This window comes from Rhinolophus sinicus, linkage group LG04 (genome assembly GCF_036562045.2).
Source record: "Rhinolophus sinicus isolate RSC01 linkage group LG04, ASM3656204v1, whole genome shotgun sequence".
NCBI classification, from domain to species: Eukaryota; Metazoa; Chordata; class Mammalia; order Chiroptera; family Rhinolophidae; genus Rhinolophus; species Rhinolophus sinicus.
Window position 1 is genome coordinate 162456911 of NC_133754.1, and position 18331 is coordinate 162475241.

The window sequence follows — 18331 nt, forward strand, 5'->3', positions numbered from 1 at the left end:
TCAACTGGATTTCCAAAAATTATTCTGGAGATTTCTATTTTCCTGCCCCTGGAGTTTGACAGCCAGCATGAGGCAAGGAGCATGGGAGTGCCCGGTTACTCCATCAGCCAGACCAGTCAGGGTTCTGTCTCCTCCTCAGGTGACATGCTCAGCCACATTCTCACCTGCTCTACGGTTGATTCTGAAACTCAGTGGTCTCTTTTAGTCACCCCAGCCAAGCCTTTTCGTAATTCCAAACAAAGCAACAACAATAACAACAAGTGTCTGGAGCACATAGCTCTGGCAAACCAAAAGCACTTCACTTTTAAACTTTTGTGTCTTCTGTAAATCCATTCAGAAATGTAACCAGCTTCCCTAAAGCAAGGAACACCGTTGAGAGCAGAGCCATAAGATAAACAGAACCCGCCAGGGAGGGTTACAGGAATGAAAAGAAAAGTATCTGTTCAAAAATATGATCTCACGTAAAGAATGTTAGACATCAGTTTTAAGGTATCTACACATTTTAAAAACATCTCCTTCAAATCATGCCTTGCAATCCAGAGACCATCAATGATGTTCCGCCGGACTCTGAGGATAAAGTAGCTATTTTTAGCTTCTCAGACTTGTGAAATACACACAAGGAGCTCAGAGTTAAAGAACAGGAATGGCTGGGGTTTCTTACCAAAGCCCTGTGTGATCTGACGTCGTCTGTGAATCACCACTGCAGGTTTCCACTACCCTTTCTTTGGCACGGCCTGTGTCAGGTAGATGGATTCCCCAGGCTGCTACAGTGCCCTTATGAAGCTAGATCAAACACACCAGAATGAAATGTTTGGTAAAGCAGGTAGATGCTTGTTAGGCTATGAGCAGAAGTGGACATAATCCAGAGGAGGCAGAAAAGAAGAGGGGAAAGCAACTTTCAGCAGAGATAGCACATGACAGTTGAGAGGAGACCTGCCTGTCAACCAATCACTGTGACTACGGAGCTGGCACGTCATGTCAGACACTGAGCCAAGGAGCCTAGACAATCCTTTGTCTCAGAAAGAAGGAACCCTAATTGGAAGCACTTCTGACAAATAAAATGCCAGAAGAAAATGCTGTCACTTTTCCCTTTTCAAATCATAAATTACCCTACTTTCCTGGAAAAGTATGTCTAGACAGACTTATTGCCCCTTGGAAAAAGCTAGAGACCTGCTCTTTGAGAGTCTTGCTTGAAGATGTGAAAAAAATGTCTAACCACTCAGATTTTCAGAATGTAAGGGTGAAAATTGCCACAAATGATCAATGAATGCCTACTCTCAGAGGTCAGACCCTATGAGAGTGAGCTGGCTGAAGCTATTAAAAGAGCCAGTTCTCATTGTGATAAAGCACATCCTGGCAAAGCCACAAAAAAAGAAAATTATAGCAATCAATACAGATCAAAATGAAAACCGGATGAAGTTTTCAGCCAAACTTGTCTCCACTTCTGCTATAATGGATTAACTTTTGGGTGCTGACATCAGCACAATTTGCAGATTCAGGACATTGAAGATGGGAGTCAAAATTGGGTAGAAATTTAATTGAAAGTCTAGCAGACCCTTGGCATTTTCAAGAGTTAACACTGCCTCTCACACTTGCCAACTTCTCCCATAATTGAGCTGCATTTGAAAAGTCGGCTTTACCCCTTCAAGTGACTTGTACCTACCGTGGCACTGCATAGCCTCTCTTAGTATATTTGGTATATTTAACAGATAATCTATAGATGTTCTGAATGGGCTTTGAAAGAATTCACAGTGAAGCTTCCTGTAAGGAAATCTGTCTATCCATTTTCAAGCCTAGTGAGGTGAATCCTGTGGAATTTGCCAAAGAACAGATAGAAATCCAGAAAATATAGCCTACCCACAGGATTCTCGGCCAAACAGCAGAGTCAGTGTGGCAGAAAGAATAATGCTCTCCTCTCCCAAGATGCCCATATCCCAATCCCTGGAAACTGTGGACATGATACCTTACATGACAAGAGGGCATTTACAGGTGTAGTTAAGTAAGGATCTTGAGATGAGGAGAGTGTCCTGGATTTTGCAGGTGGACCCGATATAATCGATATAATCAAAGGGTCCTTATAAGAGGGAAGCAGGAAAATCAGAGAAGATGTGACAATGAAAGCAGAGGTCATAATGATAGGATTGCTGAAAGGGGTCATGAAACAAGGAATGATGGCATCTTCTAGAAGCTGGAAATGGCAAGGAATGAATTCTACCTTGTAGCTTCCAGAAGGAACACAGCCCTACCTACACTTTGATTTTAGCTCAGTGAAACCTATTTTGTATTTCTGGCCTCCAGGACTATAAGAAGATAAATTTATGTTGTTCTAAGCCATCTTGCGTGTGTGGCAATTTGTTACAGCAGCCATAGGAAAATAATACAGTCAACAACATTTGTCTTTAACACCCTTTCTTCTGATTTTCCAACATCAAATGAAACATCCATTTCAATCAAGGATTCTGGAATGATCTTTTTTCTCTCTTTTAGGGACCACTCCCTGACAATGTCATTCACTCTCACCTGCCATGATGTTACAGATAATTCCTGCTAGGAGAACTTGCATTTCCAAACAGGACTTCTATAGAAAGAGAACTGATGTTGAGTAACTATTATACTTAGGACCGGGCACCATGGTGGATATTTTGCACCTATCTTATTTTATCTCTCCAACTCCTTTTAGAGGTATCACTCCCTCCAATCATTTTGTAACAGGGTACCAAGGTTCAAAGAAGGTAAATAACTTATTCTGTGAATGAGTCACCAAAGGTGGGACTGGAGTCCGTGTCTACATGACTCCAAAATCAAGTTCTTCCCATTAGAACATGCTGCTTCTAATTTACTTATACAAAACAATACAATGCTAACAGCAGAATGTCTGCCTCAATTTGGAAGAAACAGTGATTTGGGAGGTAGATACCACTCCCTGGAAAGGTAAACGTGAGGGGACAGTTTGACACTGGGGAGGGCCTTTTTGATAATCATCACGGACGCTCACTGCTGTTTCCTCTCAGGGACAAAACCTATCAACGGTGCATGTCACCATTCCTAATGATTTTAAATCTCCTTATAGGGGTATTTGCGTTTGGACTTTTTGCTACTGACATTTTTGTAAACGCTGGACAAGTGGTCACTGGACACCTAACACCGTACTTCTTGACGGTGTGCAAACCGAACTACACCAGTACAGACTGCCGAGCCCACCACCAGTTCATAAACAATGGGAACATTTGTACCGGGGATCTGGACGTGATAGAAAAGGCTCGGAGATCTTTTCCTTCCAAACATGCTGCTCTGAGCATTTACTCCGCCTTATATGCCACGGTGAGTATGCAAATCTTGCCAGTACTCCCAAGTCGAGTTTTGGCTGGGATGCGTGTCCCACTGCCCTCCTCACCCCCATTCTTTCATCACTGCCACTTATAGTGATATTAAAGTCATGTTACATCATATTTCTCCTATATACTATCGTGCTGGTCCCCCACCCCCAACATCCCAATGTAATATCCTGACCTGCCAGAGGATATTAGTTCTGGAAAGAATGTTGACAATCACTTAGTCAAATCTTCCCATTTTACAGATGCAGAAACTGAGACCCAGAGAATTACTAACACACAGTTAGAGCTGGTACTCAGACACCCGGCACCATGTCTGGGATTCTCTCACTGTCCACAACAACACACTCTGCCAAAGTTTTGGTTGGTTCCAGAGCAGCACACATTTCTTACACCTGCCTACAAATTTGCAGATGTGGGCCTTATATGAATGGCTGCCCCGGCAGTGCAGCAGACCCAGGATAAAGACACAGCTTTCCTCTGCTCCACCTGAAACTCTTCTCCATCACTTTCCCAGGACAGATGCGTGATCCTACAAGACCCCCAACACGCAAAAGTTCACTTCTTACTGCTCCCCAGATCACACAGGCTTTGACTGCCCCACTGAGGTATAATGTTCTCTTTAAATTTTTTGCTCTCATCACAGAGAAAACCTAAAGTGCATTGCACGTCTTAAAATTCAAGAAGAAACAATGGTGACCCTTTTATTTTTCTACTCCTTAATTGCATCCATTTGGGAAAGGACCTCATTTCACCTTTCTCTGGCTTATGCTTCCATAGAACTGAGAGCTAGGGATTAGCTCAAATGCTAGATATCATAAGCAATTACCTCTGCAAGAGTGACTGTGCTCAAAACCACCCCTTTTCCTTACTTCAAATTATTTTATATTCAGGATATGACTAGTCCAGTGATTCTCAATGAAAGGTGAGGGAAGAAGACAGAGGAAAGACCACTGTCAAACTACCCATTCTTCCCAGAGATTCTGAGCACGCCTTCGACCCCCAACCCCTCTGGGGCATGTTCCCATCCCCTCCCCTGAGAGTGGGCCTCTGATGGAAGAGTATCTGTGCCATTGCCCAGAATACATACATCCAGGGTGGAAAACAGTAACTGACTACCACTCTAGTCTCTTTCATAGAATTTAAAATAAATTGCTGAATATTCTCTTTAGAACAAAGATTCCTTTTGTCCCATTTACAGGATCACATCTATAGGATCAATTTGTCAATCACCAATTATCCAAAATAAGTCTTCCTAGTGATTCCTTTTAGATCTACTCTTTGATGAATACATGATAAAAGTTATTTCAGCTGCCCTCACATTAAGGAAACTTGGGCATAAATAATACAGAAGCTTCAATTTACAAAACAGATCATTTGTAGGTTGGTGAGATTTCTTTGCTTTACAAACAAACAAACTAACTAACAAAAAACTCTATGCCAGTTCTTTTTTTTAGCAAAGAAAGTTCTCTCAGGCACTCAGCATATTTTTTCAATTTTCAAAATATTGATTTGCCCTAAATTATCTTTAACATAAGTTATATAAAGCAATGTACTCTTGCACCTTTTTCTATATTTTGACCAGACTCCTCATTGCTATGTGAAATTAATTTTACACCGTTATAAAATTAAATCTGTTACTCAAAATGAATTACTCTCATCAAGTGAGATATAAATTTCTTTGGAGGAGAATGAAGTAAGTAGAGTTAGCTTATTCAGAATAGATGCAGCTATAGCACGTTTTCAAGGATTCAGACATGTTCTGATTCAAATCATGCCCCGGAGACAGACAATCATCAGATAAAAGCCCTGATACAAGATTCCAATTGGGCAAATATTTCTGAGCCCCTGTTATATGTGAAGTGCTTTTAGAAATTACTCAACAAAGATTTCCTAACTACTAGCAAATACTGTGAAGAATATTAACTGTCTATAGGCCTCATGCTCTTAATAATTTGTAATCTTATAGGAAAGATTCATAAAGGTTATAATTAAAAACAATATAGAAGTAAATAAATATACCTAGTATAAATGTTACATTTCTTACACAGCCTCAGAATAGTATAATAATATGTTCTAATTTATGTAACTCTGATCTAACCACATATGATAAAAAGAATCCCATCACTCTATTTTCACACCAGTGTTGAAGCATCATTCTAGGAAATTAACAGTTTCCATTATAATATTGTAAAATGCATTTATTTGAATTTGTATTTGCTCAAGCCACACAAACACACTACAGACTATAATTTAGGTATCTGCATACTGTTTTGCAGGGCTGCAAACTCCATTATTACATTTGTTAAAGAAACGATGGATCGTAATGCCCTCTACTGGTTTCTTTTAAGCATTACCAAAGTGATCAAACAAAGTGTTTACTTATTTGAAAAAGGCACATCTTGCTAACTCTACTCTACCAGGGACACGTTTGATAATTGACCCGATAAAACTTAAGAGTCTTACCCAGCTCCTCACAATGAAATAAGAACAGCCTACGTAAACTTAGGCTTCCTAAATTTCAGGTGTCATAAGTTTAATCGTGCTTTACTTAAGTCATGTCTTCCCAAGGTTTCATATATCATGGCACATGTTTTAAAAATGTAATATTTGAAAATACACTGGAATAAATGAATGGATAGAGCTGATCACAGTTGTCTCAAGGAATGTGGGACCCAGTTTCCCAGCACAACTGAAATCTAATTGTGTGACACACTGGTTTTGAAGTTCTAATTCAGTCAATTAATTAATCAACACTTTTGTATTCATTCTTCGAAAGTGTGAAAAATCAGCTTGAACTATGGGGGACACAAAAAGTAAAATGGACAGCCACTCACCTACCTGGGCTTCCCCTGCATAAAATTTATTCTCAGAGAAAGTTTGTTTGGTATCTGAGAAACTTATATGGGTTTCCTAATACCCCAAATTATTCTTTAGTTGGTTACATTAAAAACTACATGTTCTAAATGTGATCATGATTACGTAGTCATTTTTCCTGCCACTATAATTTCTGTTCACGTGCCCACAAGAATATAAAACACCATGATTAATGTATGCCCAGTCATTATTTTTGCTGTGCTCGTTTCCTCCCCAAATTCTTCCCTGAGCAGCTCAGGGGAGTTGTTCAACTAATCAATGCGGTTACTTTGGCACAGCCCTTGTGTGCGTGAGCTGGTGTGCGTGCATGCATGAGTGTGTGTGCAGTGCATGAGGAGGCTGCCTGGTCCAGTCACTCCCCAGTCTCTGTCCTATTCCAGATGTACATCACAAGCACAATCAAAACGAAGAGCAGTCGATTGGCCAAGCCAGTGCTGTGCCTCGGGACCCTCTGCACGGCCTTCCTGACGGGCCTCAACCGGGTCTCTGAGTATCGGAACCACTGCTCCGACGTGATCGCGGGCTTCATCCTGGGCACCGCTGTAGCCCTGTTTCTGGTAGGTTAGCTTCCCTTTCTGCCTTTTTCCATCTCACGTCCTCTAAAAGGCTGTCAGAGACCATGGTGAGTCAGGTTTCCCAGACTTCACAGTCTAAAACCAGGTTCCCCTGGCCCCAACCTTTTGAGCTGCAATTATTCTCCAAGTATCATGCACCCTTTTGCTGCAAGAATGATTTCTAAAGCACCCTTTCTTTCAGAAATATGATTGTCTATTCCCTCTGGGGATCAGGGAGAGGAATTCCCAGGAAATATGGCTTGCTCCATTTCCTTCAACACTGTGTTTGGGACTGAGTCAGGGCCGACTCGTAATGTGGCATACCTTCAAACCATTGCTAAAATATTTCAGAATGTATTGGGAGCAGAAGCTAGATTGCTTAGGGGATGAACAGAGAAAAAAGACCACTGGTGGAAGCAGGCAGCCCTTTCTCCAGCATCCCAAGAGACTCGGCTCTGACCTAGACGTGCATATCCCACTCAGAAATATGAAAACCCTCAGCTGACCTCACCCAGACTCTTTAGAAGGCCTCTGTTATTACCCGAATATGCCTCTTGGGCATCTTATTTCTGCCGCAAGTAGATTCTCAACCGCATATAATAATATTCCTGGAGGTTAGTTTTGGTTAATACACTTTTCTCCAGAGCTTTACATTCTGATGATATTTTAGTTTCTCAAATAGATGGGAGCCTGGCAACTGGCTCTACTAGGAAATCTCTTACTCTGAATTGGATTGGAAGAGCAGAGATTAATTTTTATTGTTTTTATTTTTCACATTTTTATTGCGGGATGATAGGTATATAATAATTGGTAGATAAAGTGTACAATTTGATCAATTTTGACATACAGATATATCCTTCTCTCCCGCCCTTCCCTTTCCCTCATTCCCAAGCATCCACTGATCTTCTTTCCATCACTCTATATTAGTTTTCCTTTTCTAGGATTTCATATAAATGGAATCACATAGCATGTATTCTTTTTTCTGGCATCTTTCATTCCACATAGTAATTTTGGGATTCGTTCTTGTTATAGCATGTATCAACAATTCATTCCCTTTGCTTGCTGTGTAGTATTCCATTTCATGGGCACACCATAAAGGTATAGGGTTTTTTTATAATCTCCAAGGATTTAAAATAGGCCCAAAAGGATTTACAGTAAGTCACATGTTATACATGAAATGAATCCCCTAATAATATTCCAAAAGCTTCCCCTCTGAGACAGAAGCCATCATTGTCTGGACGTCCCTCCTCCCATTCTTCCCTTCCTGGCACAAAGCACTCATTAAGACTGGCATCTCACATAGATGAATTTCACATTCCTCTGACCTAACTCCACCTTGTCTTATCCCTCCTCCTTGCCCTCCCCAATGTACAAAATACACGTATACCTTTCCCAACTGCTAACTCAGAGTTTCCCAATGTTTTCACCTGCTATGATTCACACAGGAAATGCCCACACTTATTCAGAACACTAACTGGGAAGCTCCATTCTAAATCAAAATTATTTTTAATGGATCCAGGCTTTCTTTCTGTAGCGAAAGACAAAGGACTTACATGCAAATTCTCCCAGGGCAGCTGCAGGAAAAGTGGTGCTGAGATGATCCTGACATGTTGACTTCTCACAGGGAATATTTCCCTAAGAGTGCTTTTTTAAAGAAGGAAAGAATGAGTGACTTAAAGAAAAGAGAGGGTCTTCCAAGGGAGATCAGTGGTACATAAATGAAGGCTTAGGCTCAAAAGGAAAGCCAAACAATTTTGCTGTCCATCAGATCTGGCACCAGTCATCCCCAGAGAGAAAAAGCAGTGCTGACTGTTGCAAGAAATTTAATGGGGTCTTTACAGGATAAAACTGTAAAATCCTTTGTATTGGGTAAGACACCATATACCACTTCTGCTTTAACACTAAACTTGTTTTCTCTCAGTAACTCACAGCCCTGTTTCCTACCACTTAGTTACTATTTGGTCTGTTATTGCCTTCCCAATTGATGGCAAATGTCAAGTTTTGTTTTCTTCATGTAAGAAATGATCTTCATGTAAGACCTAGACCTGCTGTTGAGTTGCTCTGGCAGGAGACAGAGCACACTGTCTCCCACTGTATCTGCACGTGCACATGTACACACCTCACATAAGCTCACCCTAAGCTGGGAAATGGGAGAGGAAGGATATCGTAGAAGAGACTAAAAGCATCTCCAAGCAGAGACTTGGAGAGGAGACAGAGAGAAAAAGAAAGGAGAGTCTGAGAATAGGAACATACTTGTGGTGTATGTTCACAATTGTTTTGTGTTTCCTGTGAAGATGAAAGTGGGAGAAGGGGGGAGATTATTAGTTGAGCAATTATTACAGACCCTACCCTTCACATATGCACCAAATCATGTGCTCCTAGGATGACCCTAAAAATATTCTTATCCTCATTTCACAGATGAGGAAAGTGAGGCTCAAAGATAAATAACTTGCCCAATGGCCACCCAAGCAATAAGCCACAAATGTAACCTGAGTCTCTCCAACTCCAGAGTTCCTACACCTTCCACTTCTCCCATTTCCTGAGTGGAGGAAGTTTAAGCAGAGCTGGAGAGTGAAGTGGAGGAAAACTAGATAGAGAATATTTATGTAAATGTGCTGCAGGGTCTGAAGAATTACAGAGAAGTTTCAAAGGCACTGGCTGTAGAAAGAAAGCTACAGACCAATGGAAGAGAGAGCATGGAAAGAAACAGATAAACTGTACATAAGCAAAAGAAGCAGAGCAGATGGTAAAAACAGACTCAGTTATGAAGGGGCCTCAGCAGAAAATAAAGAAAAGTGGGTAGTAATTTAGAGGACAGTTTTTGTGGGCTTTGTTTTTTTTAATGGAAGCAATACAAATGTCACTAATGAGTTATTTAACCTTAAGCAATTATTAGTCACATAATTTAAGGATGACCATCTTACACAGAAACTAAAGACTAGCTAACATTGAATGAGTATTTGCTATGTTTGGCACTTGTTAAGAGGCAAAATATTATAGTGGTGTGAGCTATGGAGTTTAAACCTCTGTGTGGCCTTGGGCAAGCTATCTAGTTTCTCTGTGCCTCCTCATCTAAGTTGGAGATGATAATAGTAAGTTTTTTAAATAAGATTGTTGAGAAGCTTAAATGAAATAAGGTAAAATCAATCCTCAGTACAGTGCCAGACACATGGTGGCTCTCAGTAAGTGTTAGCTGTTAATTATAAGGTGGTTTACAATTATCATCTCTTTTAATTGTTATAGATCTATGAGGTAGGTATATTATTCTCATTTTACTGGTGAGGAAACAGGCTCAATGAGATGGATTGATTATGGCTGGCCATCTGGTGACCAAATAAATCCTTCCTCAGCACCTAGAATGTGCTCAGCAGACCCCCTGGACCATATCTCAGGTCTTACCATGGTCCCTGTCCACCGGCTCAAAGGAAAAAAGTCACTATGGCAATGATATTCTTGGGAAAAAGCCTGCCACCCTCAGAGATGGCCAGGCATTGATGGCTGTAGTCTGACCCAATCTTTTTTCCCCTCATCCTGCAGGGAATGTGTGTAGTCCATAACTTTAAAGGAACGCAAGGATCTCCTTCCAAACCCAAACCCGAGGATCCCCATGGAGTCCCCCTAATGGCTTTCCCAAGGATAGAAAGCCCTCTGGAAACCTTAAGTGCACAGGTATAGTAAAGTGATTTTAGCAAACCAAACCCACAGACTCAGGCCTGTTATCTTGGAAGGTCAATTAATCCATTCCTCTACTGTAAGCAGGATACCACTGGATCTTCCCAGCCCCTATAAAAATGTGATATGAAGCACTTAACAACTTCTTCAATTAGTCCTGTATTTATTCTGGGGCTTGGCAATCATGAATCCTCAGAAGTTCTTAGGTAGTAATGTCTAACTAAAACTTCAGCTGCTTCAGGATACCTGGGTCTCCAGTGATACCACAATTATAAAATTTGGACCAATCATTTGGGAGGCCAATTTGATTTACTAACTAGGACAATAATGTTTGGAAAGAAAAGGGACCTGTTACATACAGTGACAGATGTAAACTAGAAGCACATTAAAAAGGTTATTAACTAAGTGTCCTTGTGGACGTATTTTGATGACAACCATCAAAAACTCAATGCAACAAAACTTGCTGATCACTTATTTACCCCAGGACCTTGTTTCATGCCAGGGATACAGAAAATAATTAGCTACTCTATTCTTGCCTTCAAAAAACTCACAGATGATCAGGAACGATGGATATAAATGAGTAATCATAATATGGCATGCCGAATCAGAGGTCCAAAGAGTGCTATGTGAATACAAATGAAGAAAAAAAAAATCTATTCTGTTTGAGAAAACAGGGAAAGCCATGGAGAAGGCTTGCCAGCTGAAAGGAGCCTCGAAAGATGGCATTAGGCACTTATTTTTGCCTGGGACAGTTGTTAGGTGCTTTACAAATGTATTATTATTTTAACAAAAACCGATTCAATTGATAGTGTAATGCAAGGGAAAAGCAAATCACCTTCCACTAGAATTGGCATATTTTTCACTATTTAAAGATTGTTAACTATCAGACATCTCTCTAAGACAACTATCCTATTTCTTTTCACATTCAATAAAGTCTTTTTAATTTTACCAAAAACCTGAAAAAAAACAACACTAAAATAAAGCTATTTCCATCTTGGGAAAAATACTCAAGGCTCTCCATTAAATCCAGTGCCAAGTATTTTCTTTGTTTATTTTATCTTAACCTGATTAAGATGAAATCTTTGACTTGGTCTAATTAGAAATAATGTACTGAAAAATGTATTCTTGGTTTATTTATATACAGCCAGTTGATGCAAGTGGAATGGCAAATTAGCTAAACAATGATAATAATAAAACGGTGAAATAGACTCTCCCTAGTTTTTCTTACTATCTAGTAATATGTTTCTGTACCTGGTGAGGTCAGAGTGGTTCCCTCTATAACTCAGGTGAAGCAACTGAAGACAAAGGTCAATTTTAAAAGCAAAGAAATATTTACTGAATTCCACAAACACGTCAGCCTCTGTGTCCTTGTAAATGCTATTTACTTCACCCCAAACATCCTGGTCTTAGGACACACCCCTTTTCACCCTGTCCTTCTGCCCAGCACTGCTCACGCATTATCCTCTGTCTGAAGCCTTCTCCATATTTCCTTCTCTCTTCTCCCTCAGAACCATGAATAGCTGACCAGGCCAAGAGGCATCCAGGCCATATTATGGGAAGTTTCACTTACATTGAAAAATAAAGCCCCACACAGGGTTTCAAAAACCGTGATTCACAAGATAGATGACAAATTCTTTGAAAATATATATTAATTTATTGTTCACTACAAGCACTAGTGGAACTTCTTTTAAATTTGTTCATATGTCTTTGTATCCATATAGATCACCTCATCTAGATATAATTTGAGGCCTTTCCTGAATACCAAGATTGGGCCAAAGGACCCTCAGGGACCCTCATGTGACTGCCCTTCACAATGCCAATAGCGCCCCCTCATATCCGCCTCCCACAAGGACTTAGAGATCTTTGAGGATCTGAGCCACGTCTTACTCTCCATATTTCTTGGCATTCACTAAGTGTGAAATCAAGTTTGATGGACAGACAGACGCAAGCCAGAACCAAAATCTGAACGAGACACTTTAGTCAAAACCAAGAATCTAAAATCAGACCATAGTCACTATCTGAACCTCCATGTAAATTAGAAATTTATGAGACACAATAACAGGAAGTTTGCAGGCTACATTGTCAAAATCAAGCTACAGGAAACTGAGTGGAAACTATTACCTCTCAAGTGATATCTTCCATACCAATTGTGGAAGATTCAGATTCAGGTAACAAAGCACCTGTTTTTAGTGTCAAACATTTCCACATGGGTTAGTTAGGAGAATATACCCTTTATTCATTGGTCAAGAAATGTAAGTTAGCATTTATTATGAGCCATCACGTTCAATCTCACAATAATCCTGCAATTGTATTTTATAGATGAAATAAGTAAGTCATGAAGAGCTTAAGGCGCATGCCCAGGGTCACCCAGTCCAAACGAAAACACAAGCCCATCTATTTCTGAAGGCCCTGCTTGCTGCACCACATGACCTGATGTTTCATTCAAGGGAAATTCCATTTTGAAATCTGCAGCTCTCAGCACTGAATATAGAAACATGCCATAGGGGATAGTGTGTTTGAATTGAGCTGCACAGACTGGTGAATTTGACTCGAGCTACAGTTCTTCCAAAATAAATATGCCCTGTGTTTTCCCCCATGGGCAAGAGCTCCCTGTGCAACTCCAACATCAGTGGTTTCTGTCAGAAGCTGCTCCTTTGTCATTTCTGGGATAGGGTCATCTACTCCAGAAGAGGACCTCTGGGGATCTGAGAGAAGTGAACCTCTCTTCAGAGCACACATTCACGTACATGAAATGCATCCCACTGTTCAAAATACCTCACGGAGAATACTGTCTGGAGGGGGAGGGAACGAGTCACCCACCCTCCCTTCCCCCTGAGACCTTCTTTCCCCTTTGCCACTTGCAGCCTCCAGAGCTACAGTGTTCTTTTTCCTCTCTAAAACTTCAACTGAAATTTGCATATGTGCCTTCTGTGATTCCCCTTAGTAGGGTTGATTGAAACATGGTGCATTTTTCTAAAATCTTTCCCAAGTACTAAAGAGAAACCAAAAAGAAATAATTATAGGATGCAAACAAAACAAAAATGGTCGAATTTCCAAAGCATTATTTGGTGGTCCTGTAGAGTTACAGTGATCTCACAGAGACCCCCTTTTAGGATGGCACCGAGTTACTGTGATCCTGAAGACACCAGCTTCAGCTCAGCCACGTACGGCATCGCCACGTCCACATTCACCTGAGCAATCAAGATTGCTGAGCGTAGAGCAATTTGTGTCCTTGTCAAGTGCAATTTAGATTAACAAAGAAATTAGAGATGAAACAATTGTATATAAAGTTTCCCTGGGTCTCCAGCCAGGGGAGAAACATGACATCTTTTTCCTTTAATACACACACACACAAACACACACACACACACACACACACACACACACAAAAAAAAAAAAAAAAAAAACACCAGAATCCGATCTATGCTGAGACCCTCATGCCTTGGACTTTACTCTAGGAGATTCTGATTCAACAATTCTGGGGTGAAAAAAATTATGTTTAAGAAAATATTCCCAGAGGAATATGGCCCCCTTTGTGAGAAACTAGTGATATCATAGACTTCATATTATAAATAGAAAAAAAAAAAACTTGGAGAGTTAAAGAAATCTGCCCAAAGCCATCCATTTAATTAGCTGAGGATGTTGAATTACTTTATCTTACCTCTTACTTGTAAGTGAAATCTTATAAACATATAAATGACCAAAGTATTGACCAAATTTTTTTCAAAAAGCATAAAAGTAAAACTATGAAAGGAGAAGTTATTTTTCACATTATGGCAAGAAATGCATCAAACCTTCATTTTCACAAATATGGCAGATAGACGTATCTTAAAAAATACAAAAGACTTAGTTTCTAAAATGCATAGTTGAGCTTTCAGGAATGTAATGTAAATCTCTAGTGTCCTAAAAACCAATAGGAATCAGGAAAACTGTAATAATTAAGTAGATCTATAGCCAAAGTTTCTTAAGATATTTGCCAATTCCATGGACTAGGGGTTTTAAATTCAAACAAAAGAGAAAGAATTGGCCTGCAAGAGGTGGAGGTTATACAGTAGACCCTTGAACAACTCAGGTGTTGGGGAGCTGACCACCACACACAGTCGAAAATCCATGTATAACTTTTGACTCCCCCAAAACCCTAACTAGTCGCCTACTATTGACCAGAAACCTAAGCCTTACCAATAACATACAGTCAATTAACACATATTTTGTATGTTATATGTATTATATACTGTATGCTGACAATAAAGTAAGCTATAGAAAAGAAAATGTTATTAAGAAAATTATAAAGGCAGAGAAAATACATTTACAGTATTTATTTTAAAAAATCTGCTCATATAGAAGAAAACATAGGTACTAAACTTATGGACCTTGGGTTCAAAGAGCATTTTATGAATTTGACTCCAAAGGCAATGGAAGTAAAAGCTAAAATAAACAAATGGGACTATATGAAACTTAAAAGCTTCTGCACAGCAAAAGAAACCATTGACAAAATAAAGAGGCCACCAACTGAATGGGAGAAGATTTTTGCAAACAGTGCCTCCGATAAGGGGCTAGTATCCAGAATATACAAGGAACTCATGCAACTGAACAACAAAAAAACAAACAACCCAATTGAAAAATGGGCAGAGGACTTGAAGAGACATTTCTCCAAAGAGGACATACAAATGGCAAATAGACATATGAAAAAATGCTCAACATCACTAATCATCAGAGAAATGCAAATCAAAACCACAATGAGATATCACCTCACCCCAGTCAGAATGGCCATCATCAACAAGACAAATAGTAACAAATGTTGGAGAGGCTGTGGAGAAAAAGGAACCCTCATACACTGTTGGTGGGAATGCAGACTGGTGCAGCCGTTATGGAAGGCGGTGTGGAGGTTCCTCAAAAAATTACGAATAGAATTGCCATATGACCCAGCAATCCCTCTCCTGGGTATCTACCCAAAAAATCTGAAAACATTTAGAGATAAAGACACATGTGCTCCAATGTTCATTGCAGCTTTGTTTACAGTGGCCAAGACATGGAAACAACCAAAATGTCCTTTGATAGATGAATGGATGAAGAAGTTGTGGTATATATACACAATGGAATACTATTCGGCAGTAAGAAAAGATGATATAGGAACATTTGTGACAACATGGATGGATCTTGAGAGTGTGATGCTGAGCGAAATAAGTCAGACAGAAAAAGCAGAGAACCATGTGATTTCACTGATATGTGGTATATAAACCAAAACAACAAAAGAACAAGACAAACAAATGAGAAACAGAAACTCATAGACACAGACAATGGTTTGGTGGTTGCCAGAGGGTAATGCGAGATGTGGGTAAGGGGGATCGAATATATGGTGATGGAAGGAGAACTGACTCTGGGTGATGAACACACAACGGGATTTATAGATGATGTAATACAGAATTGTACACCTGAAATCTATGTAATTTTACTAACAACTGTCACCTCAATAAATTTAATAAAAAAAAAAAAAAAAAAAAAAAAAAAAAAAAAAAAAACCCTGGGGGGGGAAAAAAAAAAAAAAAAAAATCTGCTCATAAGTACACAGACCCACACAGTTCAAACCCATGTTGTTCAAGGGTCAACTGCATATATAAGTTATATAAACAAAAGAGATAGAGGTTATATAAAAAGTCATATAAACAAAAATTGATAGAATTACAAGGAAAAATGGACAAAGCTGCAATCATAGTATGAGATCTTAACACAATTCTCTAAGTAATTAGTAAGCAAATAAACAAAATATAGTAAAGATATTAGATGATTAATAAGGTTGATCTAATGTGCATTATATACAATGCTTCTCAAAACACATGAAACATTTTGAAAATAGACATGTACGTGACTATAAAGTAAGTCTCAAGGAATTTTTAAGAATCTATATCACATAGACCACATTCTCTATAAAAAGTTCAAAGATACTTTAAAAAAAACCTATACATTTGAAAATATTAAACTCACTTCTATATGACTCATGATTCAAAGAGTAAATCATAAGGAATTTTTTCAAAAATTAGAACTGTTCAACATTAAAAACATCACCTTTAAAAAGATGTGGGATACAGCTGAAGTTACTTGGAGATCCTAAATGTTCATATTAGAATAGAGTTGAGTAAATATAAGAATTATATACAGAACGAATTCGGGTGAAGAAATAATCTGATTTCGGTTGAACAATCAGGGAAGATTTAACAGAAGAGGTAACAACTTGAGGGGCCTTGGAAGAACATATCAGAAAGAGGGAACAGCCTGTGCAAACTCGAGGAGACAAGAAAGCAAGGGCTATTCAAGAAAAAGTGAGTGTGTGCATAAGTCAGTCAACCCAACTCTAAGATTTGATCTGCTTATGTTTGCAGAATCACTCTGCCTCCATGACCGAAGTTACCTGAGACGGCTGATGTGTCACAAGCTGTTTTTTTTTAATCACCCTCCAATTCAATACTTCAAGACACACAGTTACTCGATGTCAAACTGTGAAGACAAGTATTATGTTTATCTAGTTAGAGGCTGATGTTTTGTACATTTTTTGTATGAGGAAGTGATGTAGCTTGCCCTGATTTTTTTTTCTGTTCAGCTTTAATATATTTATGCGAGAATTTTAAACCAACAAAATTTTCTTCTTGTTCAAGTGTGCATTGAAAAGCCACATTTATTCAATGATGGATGTTGTTTTGTGATATTTGTACACAAACCTTCTTTTCTCAGTTTTATAGACACAGAGATAAAAAAATATAACAGTTCACTTTAACCTTTTATTACCACAGTTTCTGCCTCCTCCAGAATTTTTTAATATTAATGAAAGTTAACTTTTGAGTTGCAGAGAGGACAATGTTGGTTAATGGTAAATCTCAAAATCAATTGTACAGAAAGAAATAATACTTTCAAAAAGAACTTTGTGCTCTGATCTCTTAACATGTTGTTGCATTCTAAGTTAAAGTAATACATTAATGAAGTCACCTAGTTACACAAACAATTGGCAGAAAATTCTGGATTTGAGGAGTGTTGGGGTTATTATGATTCTTTTTTAAATAATGGTCTCTCCTATCTAAGAAACTCAAGATCTTCTTGGAATTATGGTGACACTGCAGACTTCTTTCCAAAAAGCAGCCAGCACCAGCCTCCCATGTCACTCAACAGTTTTGTATATCATATTGTATGGACTTTATATGAAAATGAATATTTTACAGTTTGCACAGTATTATTTTACAGAAAGCGTATCAGAGCATCTACAACCCAGAGCCCAGAGCAACAGCCTGACTTTGTGGCTTTTACTTGTTCTAGAATTTTCACTGCATCTCATTTTTCTAGCATGGTAATAACTGCTGTGTAACTCCTTTACGAGAGGATCTCCCTTGTCTGTACCTATTCGAATGTTTTCTTGACACTTCCGTTTTGGCTCTTCTTACCTTTTTTTGTACATATTTTTTTTCTAAAGAGAAGGAAAAAAAGTTATCACAAAAATGTATTCTGGCTCATGTCCTTTGTTTTAAGCTTTATTCACTGGGCAAAAGTATTTGAAGAGTCACAATGAAGGGACTCAATAAATATTCATACTTTTCAGTTCCATGCCTGCTGAGAGAAATCCTAACCGAGGCTGTATGTGTTAGCACCAATATTAGAATCTAGGTCTGCCTGACTCCAGATTCCACTCTTTCCAATACATCAAGATGCCTTTGAGCCAAGTCCACATCATTTCAAAGGCTTTTCAATGTGATATATCTACTTATATGGTTCAGAGGATGGTGTAAGTGAAAAAAAGCACATCATGAGAAGGATGCATTCCGCTTATGAGAAGAAATAATTTGAAAGCTTTGGGTTCTCCAATCTCATATAAGCTACCTAAGTGCAATGTTGTCCAATTTCAGAGTGATTCAT

The 18331-nt window shown here is 39.0% G+C and overlaps 1 protein-coding gene across 6 annotated transcripts in view; it reads left to right on the plus strand.

The window, feature by feature from the left end:
- The window catches only part of PLPPR1 (phospholipid phosphatase related 1), a 215375-nt gene extending 197454 nt beyond the window's left edge, over positions 1 to 17921 (plus strand). For 5 of the 6 annotated variants that reach the window (XM_074330772.1, XM_019729240.2, XM_019729243.2 and 2 more), the window contains 4 exons: positions 3071 to 3321; positions 6590 to 6766; positions 10301 to 10432; positions 16813 to 17921. In XM_074330772.1, the coding sequence (XP_074186873.1) occupies positions 3071 to 3321; positions 6590 to 6766; positions 10301 to 10432; positions 16813 to 16845 (593 nt within the window). In that variant the 3' untranslated portion in view covers positions 16846 to 17921. The remainder of the gene's footprint in view (positions 1 to 3070; positions 3322 to 6589; positions 6767 to 10300; positions 10433 to 16812) is intronic. The other variant, XM_019729244.2, reaches the window with a different exon arrangement.
- The last annotated feature ends 410 nt before the right edge of the window (positions 17922 to 18331 follow it).